This window comes from Gymnodraco acuticeps, unplaced genomic scaffold, assembly GCF_902827175.1.
Source record: "Gymnodraco acuticeps unplaced genomic scaffold, fGymAcu1.1, whole genome shotgun sequence".
NCBI classification, from domain to species: Eukaryota; Metazoa; Chordata; class Actinopteri; order Perciformes; family Bathydraconidae; genus Gymnodraco; species Gymnodraco acuticeps.
This window is the reverse complement of record NW_022990299.1, coordinates 497,716-517,309: the sequence shown is the minus strand read 5'-3', so window position 1 is coordinate 517,309 and position 19,594 is coordinate 497,716. Positions and strand designations below refer to the sequence as shown.

The 19,594-nt window shown below is 40.2% G+C and overlaps 1 protein-coding gene across 2 annotated transcripts in view; it reads right to left on the bottom strand.

Moving 5' to 3' along the window:
* Nucleotides 1-19,594, bottom strand: part of armc4 (armadillo repeat containing 4) — a 40,248-nt gene that overhangs the window by 14,809 nt on the left and 5,845 nt on the right. For both annotated transcript variants that reach the window (XM_034222626.1, XM_034222625.1), the window contains exons 8-15: nucleotides 16,347-16,558; nucleotides 15,697-15,846; nucleotides 13,689-13,836; nucleotides 7,343-7,489; nucleotides 6,800-7,009; nucleotides 5,130-5,363; nucleotides 4,315-4,425; nucleotides 4,060-4,214 (exon numbers count right to left, since the gene is read on the bottom strand). In XM_034222626.1, the coding sequence (XP_034078517.1) occupies nucleotides 4,060-4,214; nucleotides 4,315-4,425; nucleotides 5,130-5,363; nucleotides 6,800-7,009; nucleotides 7,343-7,489; nucleotides 13,689-13,836; nucleotides 15,697-15,846; nucleotides 16,347-16,558 (1,367 nt within the window). The remainder of the gene's footprint in view (nucleotides 1-4,059; nucleotides 4,215-4,314; nucleotides 4,426-5,129; nucleotides 5,364-6,799; nucleotides 7,010-7,342; nucleotides 7,490-13,688; nucleotides 13,837-15,696; nucleotides 15,847-16,346; nucleotides 16,559-19,594) is intronic.

The window sequence follows — 19,594 nt, the reverse complement described above, 5'->3', positions numbered from 1 at the left end:
GTCGCGATCCATCCTCCAGGGAACACAAATGTCTGGTAAACCTCTATGTCATTCTATACAATAACTGTTGAGATATTTAAGTGTAGATTCAAAGTGGTGGACTGATTGGCCAATTGACTGACTAAGGACAATATTGTGGCTAAACACGCAATAGTTGTCTAAAGCTAATAGCTTAGCTTGACTTGGTTTGAGTTGGTGCGTCAGCAGCGTGGCAGGGATTCAGAGGGCAGACTGAAGGTGTGTTTGTTGTCTTCATCTAACGTCTCACTAGAGCTGTTTATGCTTGTACTTTCCTCCCTACTCCCTACTTTAAAGTGATAAGTAGTGGCTACAGTGCCCTGAGCCACATGGACATAGATATCTTACTGTAACCCAGCAGTACAGGCAGTTTTCCCACGACTGCTCACAGTTGTCCCTTGTCCGTACCATAGCTTTGATGCGGCTTGGAAACTCTCCCTCCCTATTTAGCTGTGATTCTTCCTTGTTTGCCAATGCTATAGAGTGGTAAACTACAGTAAACATTTAAAAGGGATATAATGCGGTCGCACAAAAACCTCAACAAACCTCTGATGTACAGTTAAGCCCTACGACTGTTTTTATTCACAGTTACGGTTGCTGGCATCATGGTCCTTAAACTGTTGTGGATGGCCAAGGTCATTTGGGTTTGGTCAGGGGCCGACATCACACAGCCTATTCTTGCAAGTGAAAACACTGCTAATGAACATCGGAGGTGCCAAAGTTCACTTCAGTGAAATTCACCAAAAAGAAAAACAATGGTTTGCCAATGGCATCACTGAAGTGTCATCTGCAGTCGACTGCATTACAATTATCTCGTAATCACAGACATAACTTTTGATGAATGAACAGTAAGACACGACTATTTTTGTGAAGCCAATCCCGGTCGGGGTAATTACGTTATGGCAAGAGTAACATCACACAAGACAACCTGAGTTTGCTTCTTCTGCAAACACTGGGGACGTTTATTAATGCCTGTCAGAAGACACAGGAACCGCATTGGCGCTTATGTGTAGAAGATTTTAAGATTGATTGTCTGTCTTTGTCTTTTTCAAAGTGCTGAAAACCTAAATGCTGCCTTTTATGCAAACTAGTGTTTTAAGGTAAAGTGAAACTAAGACATTTTAAGGACCCAGAGAATTACTATGAAGAGAAAATAACTGGCTCCTTTAACCTGAAATTGAGCAGATAGATTGATCTATCTCGTTTAAAAAGAAAAAAAGGCAAAGCAATGACGGGTGAGCACAGAACTTTTGTGAGGTAAGGAGAAGTATCATTTGGAAGGGCAATTATGGGCGGCTCATCATAGCGTTGGAACAGAGGTAAGATGGCGGAGTAGTCATTCATTGGAAGCGAACCCCACAATCTTGACCCTCAACATTACTGTGCTGGCAAATACAGACTGAGACTTGGCAGTGGTGACTTTCCATTACAGGGTATTCACTCACTCTTTTGTTAAGGGCTTTTTACAGCATGTTTGTGTGTCCATAACACTTCAGTATACAGGCTCAAGGGACTTCATATCGATGCGTTCATATATCCAAACAAAATATCTTTCCAAGAAGTGCTTTTACAAAGATATTTCCATAGTAAATATAAGCTTGGACAAGGTACAGCCGTCTCAAAAAAACACACAGTAATGTGGTCTTTAAATAAACACTTAAGTTATGAATGTCATTACATTTCTGGGGCATCAATCATCTCTCATTTTGATGCATCATTAATCAGGGAAATGGCTTACACGAGCTACTTGTCTTAAGTGGAGGTCCCCGGACCTTTATGCTGTCCAGACCGCGCAAATCACCAGTCACATAAAAGAAATGTTGTTTGCAATGGGCCAAAGGGTCTGTTTCATTTGACCATGTACTTATATGTAAATAAAAGAGAGAGAAAACCCTGCCTGTCAATATTGCTGTAGCAAAAATGTATTTCAAAATGATTTTCATTTCTGTACACCACTCAGCCCATGATTGATTCTGAAATGAGCGCATGCCCCTGAAACCCCGTTACATTAGCAGCCTTTCCTTTTTGACAGTAATGACTCGGTCACTGTATTCCAAGCTTTGGCCTGACCCAGACTTTTTTAAGTGATTCAAATAAGCCTGGGAGAGTATGAAAAAACAGATCCACTTACACATTCAAGTGTGCATTTAAAACATTGGCTGTGCATCACGCTGCTTTCTTGCTGAGGAGGTGGCCACATTTCACCTTCATTCACACCCAAGAGCCCACAGCGTCCACAACAAAATAAAACATAACACACATGGGGAAGAAACCACAAAATGATGGCACTCTGTTTGTTAAATGTAGAGAGGGCACTCAAAGTCTAAATGAAGTGTCACTAAATGTGGTTTACGTGTGATTAATGGTCTTATCATAATTATTTCTATTATTGTTATTATCAGTAGTAATATAAGTATTTAACATGGCAACAGTGTGACAGGTAATTACATATGGCAGAGGGCCTGTACTGGCAGTGAGTTTATTAAAGCTAACACATTACTCATGGTCTGTGTAGTTCACACAAGCGCCAGGCTTTCCAAACTATGTCCATTTTTCTATTGTTTTAAGATATTTGTTTGTTAAATGAACAAAGCAAAAATAAGGTCACTATCTTTATTTAAATCAAATAAATTCCCCAAAGGTTTGTTTGTTCATGGCGTGTGTTAAAGAGACAGTGATCCGTCCATCTTGCTTCAGAGGAATGTTATTGTCATGCCTCCACTCCTGTAAAGAAATCTTCACTTAACTCGATGTGGCAGCAGACACTCAGTTCCAGTTGGGAGGATTTCACTCAAACTTTAAATGTAGGATATCATTCTGTCAGATATGATATATGAAGTGAAGATAGATCTTTGTGAGTGCTACTGGTCCCTTTTCTTGTTATTTTTAGAGGTCCACTGCAATTTGAACTACTTCTGGGTCGGAAGAAAAAGCCTTTTTTACACCATCTCACCTCAGCGAAAAGCCTTACAATTCAATAATACTCTTTATCGTAGAATCGTCAATTACCAGTTGCTTGACTACAATGGAGAGCATGTGTTTTGAATGAATTAAAACATTACAAAGGTATTACATATATGCAATGGGGTTATATATTATGTAGCCAGCCTAACACAGAATAAGAAAATAAATACATTAAATGATTCTTTCAAGGGAGCATTAGTGGGAATGTATAGGGCCAAGATGCGGTCTCAAGGAATTATTTATTTTAGAGGGAAAATGAGGGATTTAAAAATCATCTGACACTTAAATACAAGTCAAAAACCATTCCACAAATGTCACTGCTGAAGGAACCAGGCTGAATGACACTTAAATAAACCCCAGCCTGACATGACAAATGATTAAAGGCTCTGTCAGCCTTCTGACATTAGAAACTCCCCATCTCAAGGCCGATTCCTTTAATATTCACAGGCTTAGAATAACACATCACCGAAGTCTATCAAATCAACACATCGGCTTGAGCCTTCGTTAACGATGGGAAAGACTGAATTCTAGCAGCAAACACTCACATAAAAGATCAGAGCAAATAGAATCCGTAGAGAAACTTTACATTTACGCAAGTAATCACTTCAACCAGATGCAATTGTAAAGGAAATGGAGATATGATAAAAGCATCAGAGTGGAAAAAGTGATACAGCTAGTCGTGAATGAATAACAGCACCGCCGTAAAAGTAACATGTGCTGATGGCATGGCGACGAGTAATGCACGCAAGTTGGTTGATACCCTATTGGTGTTCTGTTTTCACATACTGTAACCACATCATCTCAGGAAACATATTTTCCAGAAGTTATGAGCACACATGCGTGAAATGACCAATTGCTATTAATCCCCTTTAAAATGAGGCTCATTAGATTGTTGCTCCTATGATTGATTTATCAAAATCATACTAATCTGTTACAACTAATTACAAACACATCCCAAAATATATAGCCACAATGTGTTTCTGTATCTCTGGTATGTTAAATGCGTGTGTTAATGGGCGTGTGAGTCGGTGTGTGTTAATGAGAGTTAATAAGGTAAGACCCAGAGTCCCTGCGTACTTAGCCACATTCTCCATGCTGATGGAACACTTCCAGATGGCTCCGGTGGCGGCGGCCAGCAGCTGCTTGTTGGACGCCTTGCTCAGCAGAGAGGCCAGCGGCTGCAGACCTTTGTACTCACGCACCAGGTCACGAGTTTGTTTGCACTCTGCACACTGCATAGAGTAAAAGAGATGGTCAAGATCTTCAGGAAGTATAGGGAAAATTTAGGGGCCATTTTCTCACATGTTTTATGTGTACTAATGAGGAAGTTACCTTGAAGATTGCACTGGCACAATGCATTTGGAGCTCATCATTGTCACTGCTTAGGTTTTTAACCAAATCCTTGATCATGCCTTCAGTCTGAATGGCAATCCTGTAGCTTTCCTGTAGTGACATGAACAACATTGGCTTATCTATAGGTATTTTACATATTTACTGGTATTATGTTTCTTTATGTTTATAATATTGTTTCTTAGTTTCACATGACAAGTCCAGTATAGCGTTTTTCATTTCTACCCTAAAATTCTATATTCATATGTTAAACATGTGTTTTTTACATCCTGACACACCCTGCTGAAATCACATAGCGTAAAGTGTAAAGGTAAAGCTTGCACTATCCTATCACTTTTGGTATTGTCTACAAATGTCAGGCTTGTCAAGTTAGTTGGCCTCAAAACACATTGCCCCTTCTAAAGAAACAAATCCTTCACTGAGTATGCAGAAGTTCACTCTGAAGTTCACTCTGCATACTCAAACTGTAATAAAAAGTGTATTTGGAGCTAATTTCGGCCAAATAACAATAAACAATTTGGTGTTCTGGTGAGTGTTTCCATTGTAATTAAGGTGCATTTGACCAAGTGTGGCTCATTGATGTGTTTTGAATAGGTTTATTCATCTCTGTGGGAAATAGGAAGAAAGAGTACTTGGTGTTACTTTAGGCCTTTCATTGGATCCTTTGATAGAAGTAAAACATTATTTACAGTATTTTAAATGTCTTATAGAATGAGACTCTTAGGTTTTATTGCACAGACCATGAATTGACAATTTATGCCACATTTGACGATAAAGGGCATATTGTCCCCTCTCACCTCTGAGGCACACTCCTGCAGGGTGCCCACCACAGGAATGAGCATGTTCTCGTGTGGAGACTTGAGCAGGCGTCCCAGCAGAGGGATGCCCCCGGCCTTCCGGATGGCCTCCTTGTTCTTGGTGCTCTTGCTGCAGCTCCACAGTGCCAGAGCACCGCAGCGAGCCACCTCCACATCCTTCTCCTGGTTTGCACTCAGGCTGGCTAAATTCGGAACACAGTCCAGCAGCTTCACCTGAGCGGAGAGAAGAGGGAGGATAAACACAAACATAAAAATGTGTGCGAACAAACATCCAGACCGCACGTCTCAAAGCAAAAACAACTCCAGACACACACATTTACACAAACTCTGTGAACTTGTCATAAATTCAAGGACTCTGAGAAGTTTTGTTGCATGGTTGGAGTGATAATGGATGGGTCCAGATGAGAATAGCAAGTTGTTGGCTGTGATTAAGGGTGTAATTAAAATTCTATTACTACTGGGTCTGCAAAGATGAAAAAGCCAGACATGTTAGGAGTGGAAAACTGTCAGGATTGATGTTGATGTTAGGCCTGAAAAGCCCAGTGTGACGGTTTATGGCCATCATTCAGTGTTCTAATCCATAGTTCCTGGCCAGTGAGACAGAGCAGGCAAAGCTATTACACACAGCGCAGTTCAAAGGTGGTCTCATAGCATAGCGTGAAATTAATCTGCCTTCGTGAGTGACTTGCACATGAGAACATCCGATTTGGGGCTGGGGAAAATATACAAGGCATGGAGGCTTTAATCACAGGTCCCTCTGTCAACAAACATGAATGCAGGTCAGAGGATGTAGGGGACATTCTATCTGTTGTACCACAGCACCGCTCTGCTGGTTTTAAAAGCCTGGGTGGGTGCATACAGTGTGAAATGGGCATAAATTGAGGATTAATCTGCTTTGATTTAAAACATAGTTTCGGCAGGACTGATTCCATAGATTTGATCTGATCGTAAAGAGGAACCATTTCCGAACCGCATAGAAATACTAAATCTCAGAAGTGCTTTTACAACCATGTAATCTGCCTTTATGCAAGTAAACTAGTGGGAAGGTGTTTTTTTTGTATTTACTTCACCTAAGTATTTTGGAATGACAGCAAATAAGTTTGAAATGGCCCTGAAGACCCAAGTTTTTGAGTGACAATATAATATTGGTTTTATTAGATCACAGAGGGAACAGAGTGCCCTTAGTGTGGAAAGCCCTAAACAAAACCATTCAAAAATATCAAGGAGCCAGACCCCACACCCTGCGGAACACCCTCTGATTAACTCATGGGACTAGTGACATCCGGCTAAAAATGAATTGGGAAAGGAACATGACCACAAGTACAAAAAAATGGGGCACTGCCACTTTGTTAAGCCACGTCTGGATTCGTTTATTACGCCTAAAACTAATTATAAACGGTAATATGCGGATTACATCGCAATTATGCACCATACAATTGTTCCAATGGGTCCATAGTGGCCGTGGTACAAATAATGTTGGTATAAGTTACAAAGTAGTTGAAATAGACAAAGTGTTTTATTGGAAAATCTTATATTCATTATCCAATACCAGGCTCTGATATTCAGCCTGCTTTTTACATTGCCATTACAAAGATTGGTTATACTATTTACACCAACTTGAATGAACGTTGCTTCTTGTTCATACTCACCAGTTTTTTGATACCGCCATACTGCCTGACGGTTCTCCTTGCTCGTCGGAATCTGGCCACGTTAGAGATGGTCTCGGCTGCTAAGGCCTTGAGGTCCTTCACTGGGGAGTCCAGAATCCTCACGATGCTCTGTAGGCCTCCCATGTCTACAATGGCTCGACGGATTTGCACGTTGTGACTTATCTTCTTCAGGATTTTAAGGGAGCCAATCTAAAAACACACAATAAAACCAACCCAAAAAGATATTTTATGGAAAATAAATGGTTGTGTCTATGCTAATGTAGGGCCTCCATGTGTGCTAAAAGAACATAAAGCTACTAGCAACACAAATTAGAATAGTCATGACAAAAGACGTAATAAAATCAGGTCAAAAGCACACACAAGTCATTAGGCAAACTGGAGAATAATTGCTACCCCGTGTCTTTAAAGGCATGCTCTCTACCCAGCACTCGGTTTTTGTTACTAAAACACAGGCTGGCACACACGGCCGGCTCGGTTTTTGCCCGCAGGCCATCCAGGTCCAGCTCTGGCAGAGCTACTTACTTTGCATTTGACTTCATCTGTATCCAGCAAGTTAATGAGGACTTCAAGGCCACCTACGTCCCGGATGGCCAGTTGGCACGTCTCCTGCATCAAATTAAAGTCCATCATGGCGCACAGAGTGAGCACAGTGGCCGTCTGGTCGCCTCCCTGAAATAATAATGCCCAACACGAGTCAATGAAAGAAAAAAGAAGACATAATGAAAGAGAGGAGGAGGGAATTAAACATTAAGCAGACATTTGGAAAAGGGAGGAGGACACTAATCTCCCTACTTTCCCCCACGCTCACTCTCCCTCTGTTGTTTCCTCTGATAATACCACTCCTGCTGGGGTTGTTTTGTTTATACCACAGCCTGGTAAGTGTTAAGCTTTGTGGCGATAAACACTGTAGGAGAGGAATGATCTGCTAACAGAGCGCTAAGCTACGACAACAGTGCCAAGCTCAGAAAACATTAGACATTGCCCCGAGGATGAAAAATTACACTATTAGCGCTAAAACTTGTGAGTTACCATATCAAGAGTAGAAAATGTTTTGACAGTTGCTATACACACACATATCATTTTAGACCTGCGCCACAGCGATTAGTAACTTGGTAGCTACAACACTACTGAGTCAACAAGTGCCTCGAGGTGGGCAAATCTGCTCTTTGATTTAAATTCAAGCCCCTAAACACACATGGGGGCCAAACACTGATTACGTTTGATAGGAACTTAGCTAAAATATTTTCACAAAAAATGAATACAGATTCAAAAATGTGCATGTGTGGCTGGTCAAATCCTCAACTGTGGCAGAGTCTTTCTTATTTGACTGTTTTCTACTAAATTTAGTGACCAAATTCTATTCTTTCGGCTCCAAATGGATAAATCAACATAGTGTCCTAGATGGGCCGATGTTGATGGCACTTAAACCCCCAGTCGGTTCTATGAGATGTTTTTTTCTTGCCATATTTAGTCTGCATCATAAGGAGTTGCGTAACAATTTTGTTGACATGCAATGGTTTGAATCATGAAACAGGGGTAAAAATCGGTAGTCAGATAAAACAGAAGCTTGTGGCACGCAAATGCAACAGTTAGCTGCTGTAACACTAGACCTGCAACATGGCTTTGATATGTGACACTGAGATCTAGTCCAAAATCTGCTGGCGAGTGAACAATCAAATATTATTCCATTTTTCGCTGTGGTTTGAATGTGATACACATAAAGTTCTCATCTACTGGATTCAAGGCCGCCTCTACCGTTCCAAGTTTGAAGGTCCTTTATTAGTTGCACACTTTGCGAACAATTTAAGACGTCAGGACCGTCCTACATAGATCATTTCAACTGAACATAAGAATGTAACATGTCCTGCTATCAGCTATGAGTAGAAAATAGCCCGTCACTATATAGAATGCACGAGCAGTAATGTGTTTCATGCAGCTTTTGGAGGGGCGGGCTCATCACTATAGGCATATACCAGAGAATCAAGTGGTGTTTGATCATATCTCCCTCACAAAGCGGTGCTCTGACACAGCAGGATAACGGCCACATGTGTTCTCCATATCATGATGCGAGCCTAAATGTGAACCATTTGCCCATTAACAGCAGTGGATCTACGGCTTCCTTTGTCTCCTGCATTCTCACTCTTCAAAGGATTTAGAAGGCAAGGTTCATACCTTGTAAAAACAACAAGAAGGCTATGTTTAGGAGTGATAGCAGGGAGAACAGAAAACAGATCATGTGCTTTCATTTTCGTTAGCTTTGGTCTTGAAGTATTGTCGACATTCTTTAAAACACTGACAACATCTGACAATCTTTTATGATGAAAGATCTTTGACTCTATGAGCATGACGAGCAGATGCTCAAAGTGGAACCAATTCAACCACTATTCCACCTTTGAACAATACATTCAAAAAGCAGTTAAATAGCTGTGCTTTGCATCGATACTGTGAGCCATAACCTACAGGCTTGGCATTGCCATAATCAATACTCATACCGAGTTAAAAACCTCTATAGGGTATAAGGAAACATAACCTGCGATGTATTTTAAATAGTCCTTGAAAACTTAACAGGCCTTCTCTTTAAACCCAGGTTAGCTTCCACCTTTTGAGATTCCACAACCTTGCTAGCAGCTATGTTAGCTTGTACTTAGGCATAGCTTTGCATTAAGCTAAATGCTATTATCATGTTAATATCCACTTGTTTAGCAAGTCATTCTTACAAGGTTCTCCATTTTCAATGTTGGCTGCACTGAACACAAGTACAGCTAAGGCTAACGGGAATGTGGTTAGTTTAGCAGGAATCATTGAAAAAACGACATAGTCAAGGACAAGTGGACATTGGCTTGGTCATGGAGTTAGAATAGTAGTCTAGGGATTACCAAAGTCAGCAGGATTCATCCTCTGGGGAACATTATTACCGCATTTGATAGCAATCCATTCAAAAGTACATTTGTGATATTTCACTCAGCCTCTTGGTGGCTCTTCAGGAACAGTAAATCACTAAAGTCATATTGATCCTCTGGAAACCATGAATCACTGTACAACATTTTGTGTCTACCATCCAGTAGATGTCAAGCTTTTCCCCGACAAAGTGGAAATATTGACCTGTAGTGGCGCTAGAGGAAGAGTCAGGAAATCACCAAAGTCATTCAAATGTACCTTCTAGGAACCTTGAATATCTGCATCAAATGTCACAGCAATCCATCCAATACTTGTCAAGACGTTCAGCGCAGATGTCCACTTCATTGTGGTGAACTAAGAATCGTCAGGGGAGCACCACAATCTGCTCGGGGGACTATGAATTTCTGAACAACCTTTCATGGCAATCTATCGAATATTAATAGAGTCAGGACAGACAGATCAGATAAATTGAGCTGGCCTTCCATAGAGACTTGCAGCACGTGTGATGTATAACACTTAAGTAAGTAGAAGGGACAAAATAAGTGTTTCTTATCAGCTGAATGGATATTTAAATGATGATAGATGGCAGATTTAACCCAGAGTAGTGATACTACAGTACACTCAGCTCAACCATTACACATCCCATTGAGAACATGTATAGGACTACTACTGTGGAATTTGAAGCATAATAGTTAGGATATCTTTAATATTCATTAATCAGCAGTTTAATGGCAACTCATCTAGTAATGATTAAGGAGATAGTTGTATAAATGATCTATTGCCTTGTCTCTTTGAATTGCATAACAAGGAGTTTAGACATAAAGCAGTAAGAGGGATCAGATTCCATTCATGAGGTGAACCCAATATCAACCACTTAAAGATGCTTTATGCATTGTATCTCTTCCTTCACTGCAGGTGGCTACTAAAATAGCTAATGCCTCCCCACTGCTGAATGGAGGTCTTATTCTTGTCTGGGGCAGCAGACTGGACTCAACAGACACAGACTGGCCCGCCCGAGCCTATAAATCACCGCAGTGAGCATGTTGGAGCAGGAAGGGGCTTAATAGGGCTGTCAATGATACCCTATTGACCTCAGAACTTTTCCTTATTGCCGTTTTGTTGTGTATATTTTACGAATGAGTGAGTGTTTGGCTTCCTGTCAGCAGGGATAAAAGTGCATATTGAGGTTAGTGCTCAGATACGTATGTCTGCAATGCTGGACCGGTGACAGGTGAACTCGGGCCACTGCCAGCGCTTCATAGAGCTCATAAGATAGAAGTAGCTGAAAGTAGCGGGTCTTGGCAGAGGGCGAGCCGTAGAGGATGCATGAGGTTTCAAACTTCACTGCACTAATGGCAAGACCAAACTCAAATCCCCTGCTGTATTATGGGGAAAGGTACCGTAAGGATAGAATTAATGATCATTGCTTGTTTCTTGCGTCATATTTGACATGGGATCTACTATAACATAAAACATAATCATATAATAGGCCTCTCTGTCATAAAATATGCACACTGAGCAAACGTCTAGTCTTTGAATTGCAAAGTCGCCTCGCTCATGAGAGTGAAATGATTACTGTTCTTGAGAGTAAATTGTGTTGTAAACAGGCAGTAAAAATGTAATGTTTTAATTGTGTTATTAAAAAAGAATCAAAAATGCTTAAGTGCTTAGAACATAATTAGCTGCATGTTCCTCTCTGCTGATAAAATGAGCTGATCCTGGCTCTTGTACACTGGAGGCAGGATTAGTTTTAGTGTGGCAATTAGTAATATGGTTCTCATGAGAGAAGAGCAGCGCGGTAGTACCATGACTGGCCAGCAGAGGGGGAGCAACTTTAATGAGGGCTGAACACAATACCATGTGTGTCAGGGTCCAGGATCAGCTTGTTAATCTGCAGAATTTGTACATTTATAGTGAGAGTTACACACAATGTCAAAGCAATGGGGAAAGTCTGCACTAATAGTGACACTGTTTAAGAGAAGTCTGGTGAATTATTTCATTGGGACTGCTCAAAAAGCCATATGCTCAGTAAAACAAAGAGGAAGAAATTATGATTATTGTACAAATTAAATTACAAAAATGTTTACAACACTCAATGTTGGAATTACCAGGTAACAAGTAACACATTGTGTAAAGGACTCAATATTTACATCTGTCAGAACATGAAAATTGATTTATTTTTAAGCCACAGGGGAACCTAACTGATAGCAGCTGGAGAATGTTGTATTTATCTAAACTGAAACAAAATACTCAAATGACATGTTGTGCCTTAATTGCTTGAATAACAATATTCAGTCCTGACTCGCGAAAAAACATCTTGTTCTTTTAAACGAAGTTGTTATTTAGCTTGGTCTACTGAAGGCCACACTGGATGTTCTTCGTACAACTACAGTACAGAAAACAGTGTTTAAAATGTAATTTTTTTTAATATAAAGTCTTTTTTATAAATGGTTGTTTGTAAACTTGAATAAGAAGGTGAAGAAGTATGTTACATACCCGTAAAAAACACAAATATAATCCCCCAGAGACACAAATCTGCATGCAGGGTTTGGTGAGAGACCATGTAACCGTTTTACAGGCACAGATCTCCAGTCATACAAGTATAAAAACAAACACATCGGATCCCGGGGCAAATATTCCTACATAAATATCATTAAAACACAAAACAGAACATGCATGTGTCGTTTTATGAAAGTGTTAAACTTCCTAGAGTACAAACGGCTGTCTATAGTGCGAGGGAGAGGGGGGGGGAAAGAACTCCTCCTAAAATAAAACAGATATTTAACTTGGCTCATGGCAAGTTTCAGCGTCTGATGGTAATGATATTATAAAATGACTACTGGACAAACCCCATAAATAACTGTGCTGTGTGGTTTCCAGACAGATAGAAAGCTGGGACATGTTGGTTATTGCAGTGGTGCATGTTGTTGAAGAGTAAGAAAAGTAAGAAATATGCAAACCAGTGAGGTTTTTATATATCTGAGTTTCTCTCTTTCATATTATTTACATCTTTTTTTTTCCTCTCTGGAATGGAGTGGGAATTTCCTTTATATCCTATTTTGCTAAGCTAAAAATATCAAGCAGTGTTTTCTATAAAAGTGAACGATCTTATTCAAGCCGCAGAACACAAATCTGTTAGTCATATCAAGAAATTCTATACTGAATAAAAATATGTGATGTAGACTATTATTACACATTGAAATAACACTAACTGATTTGAAAGAGCATTTAAGGTCTTTTTACTGTTAAATAGAAGCAAAGGATTCCTGTCAAAATAAAGTCAGCACAGTCTGTTTTAATATAATCTGTCTGAATGATAATGTCCAGGTAAATAGATAATGGGGGAGAGCTACGGTAAAATGTGAACTGGCTCAGTGGCGTTTCTATCCTCTTTTCTTTCCATGTTTTGACACTTTAATATTCACCATATGCCCTGTCAGACCTATCACAGGCGCGCTTCATTCTTATGCTTCTGCGGTGTGGGCAAACAGTGCGTACAGCTGCTGCCGTCAGACAGCTCTTTCCCCCCGTGCATCGACTCACATGTGCAATCAAATGGGCCTGTGTCAGAAACCACGAATCCATGAGATGAGCCAATCACTTCAAGAAGCATCTTCCTTCAAAAGTGCTGCTTCAAATATATATATTTCATCTGACATCCTATATTTTTTTGATATGAGTAAGGCAAAACAGACAGGTGGGATTGGAAAATTACCTTTTTGTGATACTAAGTTTTCCCTGCACTTCCACGATTTAATGTCATTTTCCATGCGGTTTTTGACATTTGAATACCGACTCAGGACAGCATCAAAATTCTTGAACAGATGACAGGAAAGGAGCATGGACTTTATTATGTCTTGCTAGTTAAAGCCGGCCTTAGCCTGCAGGAGTACAGCTCTCTGTACAAATCGCTATTTTAGGAGTTGAAATCCCTCGGAGTGAGGAAACGGTAGTGTGCCAGGTAACATACCTTGAGGTACTTCACCAGTTTCTGGATCTGCCAATATTCAGAAGGCAGGTCTGTGTTACTCTCCTGACGGCGCTGCTCCTCCTCCTCCTCACTCTCAGATGAACTCTCACTGAAAGCGTCCAATGACATTGATCCTGCTGAGGTCTTACTGAACAAAGAAAAAAAACGTACACATTCAGATAACAACGTACAAAAGTGCGGGATAGTGTAACCAGACAATACAATAGCCAGACAAAGGGATGGAATATCTCTTTTCCGGCTTCATCAATTGATAAAACAGCACGGTCATCCCACACAAGGAGACACATTAAGGAATTTGAAATACAAGTGTCAAGTTTGAACTTCCTCAGAATCTAAGCAGCAGGAGAATAAGGATTGGATTAATGTCACGGGAGGACTGGAGTCGTCATCATCATCATATACAGAGGGAAGACTCCTGCAAGGCTATTGATGCAAACAGAAATGCAGATGGCTTTTTAAAGTTGCTCCGGTCACTTGGATAACTTTATCATGAAAATGTGGTACATATTGAAATGGAGGGACGGTTCCCATGTATATACAAATGGCATTTCCAGGGGAGCAGATATGAGGGAGTGTTTTCCAGGAAGCAACATGATAAACAGCGAACCTTCAAGAAGCTGCCACGCCTACGCACGCCCCCGGTGCGTGCACATTCAGGAATGATTGAATGCACCCTGGGGAGATCATAGCATGTACAGTACACTACCTGATGAGCAATAATGCTATCAGTGAACAGTGGCGAGTGACAATTTATGATGCTAGCAGTCTATATGCATTGGCAGAGCTGAGGAGGTCTAGCTGCCAAGAAACAGAGGAAGAAAAAGCCTTGACATACATTTGATACTTCAGATTCAGTTCAGACTTTATTTTCCATTTCATTTGCATAAAAAGGAAATGTTTCAGTGCACCGGCATGAAATACAACAATCACATACAATACACAAAACCTGCAATGTGCATTTTAAAGTCGAAAACTGACTAAAAGGTGGCAGTCATAATAAAAGTGCTAAGCGGATTATTCTTCAACTGGCACCGACTTAAAGGGGCAATACTAAATTGTGTAAATACTCTGGAACAAATAAAAGTCCTGCATTAAAAATTCTAAAGTACAAATGTATCGACATCAACATATACTTAAGTACCAAAAGTAAAAGTACTTGTTATGAGTAATGACCCTTTTCAGAATCATACGTATTCAATAATTGATTATGATTGTTGATGCATTTACTGTATGTGTCAATCGCAGTGGAGATAACTGGACATTGTAACCTAAATGTCATTGTTTATTTATTAGTTCATTTATATTTTGCATCTGTAAAGTAACTTAAGCTGTCAGATATATGTAGTGGAGTAAAAAGTATAATATTTGCTTTCAAAATGTAGTGGAGTAGAAGCAAATAGTGGCATAAATGGATTGTTTAGTAACGCAGAAATGTGCTCAAAGTCAACTTTATGGTCAATCTTCCAGTTTGTGTACAGACAGAGAGATCGAAATACTGTTTCTCACAATCCCGAATATAAAAACAAATGAATATAGAATATCAAAATATGAAAATAAAAATATGTGTGCAAATATGTATGTATACACAGTCACAGACGCATTTGTACACCTAAATAAAAACACAACAATCAATATATACAAAATAACAGTCACTTCAATATTTTGAGAATGTACATTAGTGCAGATTGTCCATCGAACGTGCATTATTGCAATATTGTCCATAGCAGCGTAAAAAGTGTCTGGTGCCGGATTTGAGTGTCTGAGTGTGTGGGGGAGTTATAGTCCAGTGGGGTAGGGAGGAGAGGGGGGAGGGAGGGGAGTAAATGTACATTATTACATTCCCCTAATGGATGTATCTTCTACAAATGTCCCCACAAAAAGGATTTAGCTTTCAGTTTCCCAAACCTTGTATACAGTAGGTTACTCCTCCTACAGAAAAATAGGTATTTCCTATGGATTGTATAAATACCTGTTTTTGGACACTTACATTTTCTGGGATGACAGGCGCCCAGGTAAAGAGGACGCAGAGAATTCTGCTTTCATCTTTCCTTTGGCTCCTGCTCCCCGCTTTCTCTTCTGTATTCCATCAGACTTCTCCTCTCCAGAGCTCTTACTGCCTTTCTTTTCCTCCGCTTCACTGTAATGATGTGAAATAAGAGTCATTACGCCTGCTTCTATTTTGAAAATGGTTATTTTTCTAACATAATCATTATTTAACAATTCGAGACAAGGGTTCAGCGGGCATTTCTTTTTTTGAGATGCTTTTATCTTTGGCCAGTTTCTCCTCAAGTGGGTATAGTTATCACAAGGTACAGCTGCAACAGCTCAGCCCTCACGAGATCTATTTATCAATCAAAGACCATATGTGACAGATCTTTGGGGGATTTGCTTTTCCCAACATTTCTGCCTGTAATTGGGCAGAAAGGGTTTCCACGCTGTGAACGTATCCATTAACTCAGATCTTTGTGTAATCAGGAATATTTTCAGTTGCCTTCAAAATATAAAACAGCATATAACCGTGCTGGCAGAAAAACGTGACGAGGTTTGGCATCGCTGTCATGTAAAGCTCCAACAGGAGAGATCCCTGCTACACAGTGTGTGTTTTAGGATACATCTTCATGAGGAATTATTACGTACCCACATGGAGACGTGAGGCCGAGATTCCTCCATCTCGGACATGGTTCATATTTCTTTTCGCCGCCTGTCTTGTACAGCGATTGCCTCGCGTTCTCATTCACATTATTTTCCCGTTGCTCGTAAGAACACTGGGGTTGGCCTTGTTCCTCCGTGTCAACCGGTTCCACATGCTGGACCTTTTGAGTTGATGGAGGTTCTTGCACTGCAAAATCCTGTTGGTGAGGGGAAAAAAGACAAAGACAGGAGAGTGAGGTAAAGACGGCTTTTAATATGTGGCCAAATTGGAGAAATGTACTGAAACATATTTTCCATTTGACACGATGCCTCTCTCTTCATTATTTGAGACACGTTACATAACACTGTCTGACAAAGTGTTCCCAGAAAAGTCATGTTAAACTACAGAACAGTATCAGTGACACGTGAAAAACATAAAATTACCATAAACCCGCTCTCGACAGAATAACAATTCAGTCTTTATTGAGGCATGGGGTAGAATAACACGTTCCCCATGCTTTACACAGAAGAGGTCCCCCCTCTGTTAATTGGCTGAACAATATCAAAAAGTTTATTGTTTCTGTACATTCCTCCACCTAAAGCCTTGCAGCTTGGCACAGACAGAGTAACGCCTTTGTGTCACTGTTATTCAGTTATGACTTTTTTTCTTTTGAAGGCCTTTATACCAAACTTTTACAACCTATACACGAATGCCAATGAGACACATATGAATGGTTTGCAGGCAGGAGAATGTTTTAATCACAGACACCTGCTCTGCAGAAACAGCTCAGACTGTCATTGGTTGTTAGGGGCTCAACATGTTTTAAAGGCATGGGGGAAATAATTAAGATGTATTCTGAGGGATTGTGTTCGAGCTGGAGCCAATCGCTTTTCCAAAGACTTGTTTTTCATAAAACACAAAGTGACCCGCTATTGGAAACATACAAGTCAATTCAGCCAACCACAGAGCCACAGTCTGACTTTATTAGGCGAACCAACCTTCCTTAATTCTATTATATGTGAAATGGAGAAAGACCATGCGCTTACACAGAGGGAAACACTCCACATTTCTTGACATGTCACAGTAAAAAAGGTCCCATTACAGGTGCCTTTATTCATCTGAGAACACTAGAAGTCTGGAGACTAATGCTGTGTTAAGCAGCCCTGACGCCTGCAAACATTTTTATACTAGGTGACATTCAATCATTAGCAGTTTTTTTGTATCCCTTCATTTCACTACTAAAGCGTCCAACTATTTACATGTGTTTGGCGGAGAGTTGCGTCTAATCACTTGATCCATACGGATGGAAAATCAGCGGGGCAGCAAATCTGAAGCCATCGGCCATATAACATCTGTCCCATTCTCTACTGACTCATTGTGACAGTGTTAATTAATTTCAGGATGTTAAAAATGAATAACAAATCTTACAAACCAGGGAGGTTTTGCTCTTCAGCGAGCGTCGTGTGCATGCAAATACATCGCATGTCCAATTTCCAATCACTGTGATGTCAAAATGAATCCACAACAGGGAGCAGAGGGGGCGGGCCAGCTTCCTCCCCGTGTTGCAGTCTCCTTTGGCTGCCTCTGCTCTTTTGATTGAGGCTGTCTGATCTAATAGAACTACTCAAAAAGACCTGCTTCCTCACTTTAGAAAGATGTGTTTGGAGATTAGGTGTTGTTATCTTTGGCGTTCGCCTTCCAAGTGTGTTGCAATCAGGGAAGCGAGACGGAGATATGAGAGATCGTGTTTCTGACAGACTGCCGTAGCTCTATCAAATAAAAACTGGAAGATATCATGACTGCAATTACTTAATTTCTGACATGGGATGCATATTGCGCCATTGGATTGCTGTCGTCGGCAATCAATCGAAGGACTTTCAAAGCAGTTTTCAAGTTGACCCCATCACATGATTGGCTCAAGTTGAGGTAAAGAAAAAGATATTGTGAAACAAAAGTAACCGGACAATGCGAGGTTGATATCAAAGGAGGTAAAGAATCCAGAAGAGAGAAACCCTGACGATGATTTGTGCCTCCACAAACTGGTTCACAGCAAAGTTTACTGCGGCTGTCCATCACTTTTAGATGGTTCAGACTCAAAGCATCACTCTTCACACAGGACTCGTAAAACATAAAAGCCTGAATGTCTTTTTTTACACGCCTCGGCCTGGCACTACACATTGGTTTATTAAAGCCTCTACTAACCCCATTCCAGCTCGCAATATGGACGGTCCAATATCTACTCCACGTATATATATAATGAAAACTTTGTAAACTATGGAATATAATCTCAGAATATCTTTCATTTAACTAGGCTGTGTCCAAAATGATTCCCTCCATCATTTATTAATTTACTTCCTATTTTCTAGTCACTCAATTGTGAGCGGTTAAATTGCGGTTTCAGACATTTTTGAATCTTCACCTTTTGCCTCTTCAATGTACTAGTCTCTCACAATGGTTATGTTCTAATCAATAGAATAAGGAGCATAGCATTGTGGAACTGTTAGCAAAAAGTAGTAGTACATGCCATGTAGGTTATACTACTTCTCCTTTCCAAATGGTGGATACATTTCACACTCAAATAACAAATACAAATAAAATGGTGCAGAGTAAACATAATCTAATCTATAGTCAAATGTAACAGACACCGCATAATGGTGTACAACCACGAAGCAGTGTTTAAAGCTTACTGTTGATGTTAGCAGTTTAACATTCTGTTATCAATGTAGAGGTGATGTTGATGTGAATGCTACCAAAGTCATGACGCTCTATCTTGTTGGGACAATGAATGCATGGCAATCCATGCAAAAGCTGTGCGTATTTTTCATTGGTCTTGACCAATGTGGTAGACCAGAGACAAGCAGTATGCTAGCATGGCTGATTGTAAACATTTCACATTAATGGTTGTTTAAAGACTTACCTCCCACTTTATTTGACTGGGATGACATAAGAGCAAACAATACAATTATTTATTATTTAACCCTAAAGATACGAGATCAATACAAAGTCTGCTGTGAGCAGTAGATGGTCTGTAGATGATGCCATATTTTCCAACAAACATCAGTGTGAGATATTTTTAAATGATTAACAGATTTTTGGACGCAGCTGGGATCTATTATTGAGGCGATTTGTTATGTCGTCAAATTACCAAAGCAGGAAATAGCACTACTGAATAAATCACGCGTATTTCTATGTCTGGAAATGAGAATGTGTGTGTGTGTGTGTGTGTGTGTGTGTGTGTGTGTGTGTGTGTGTG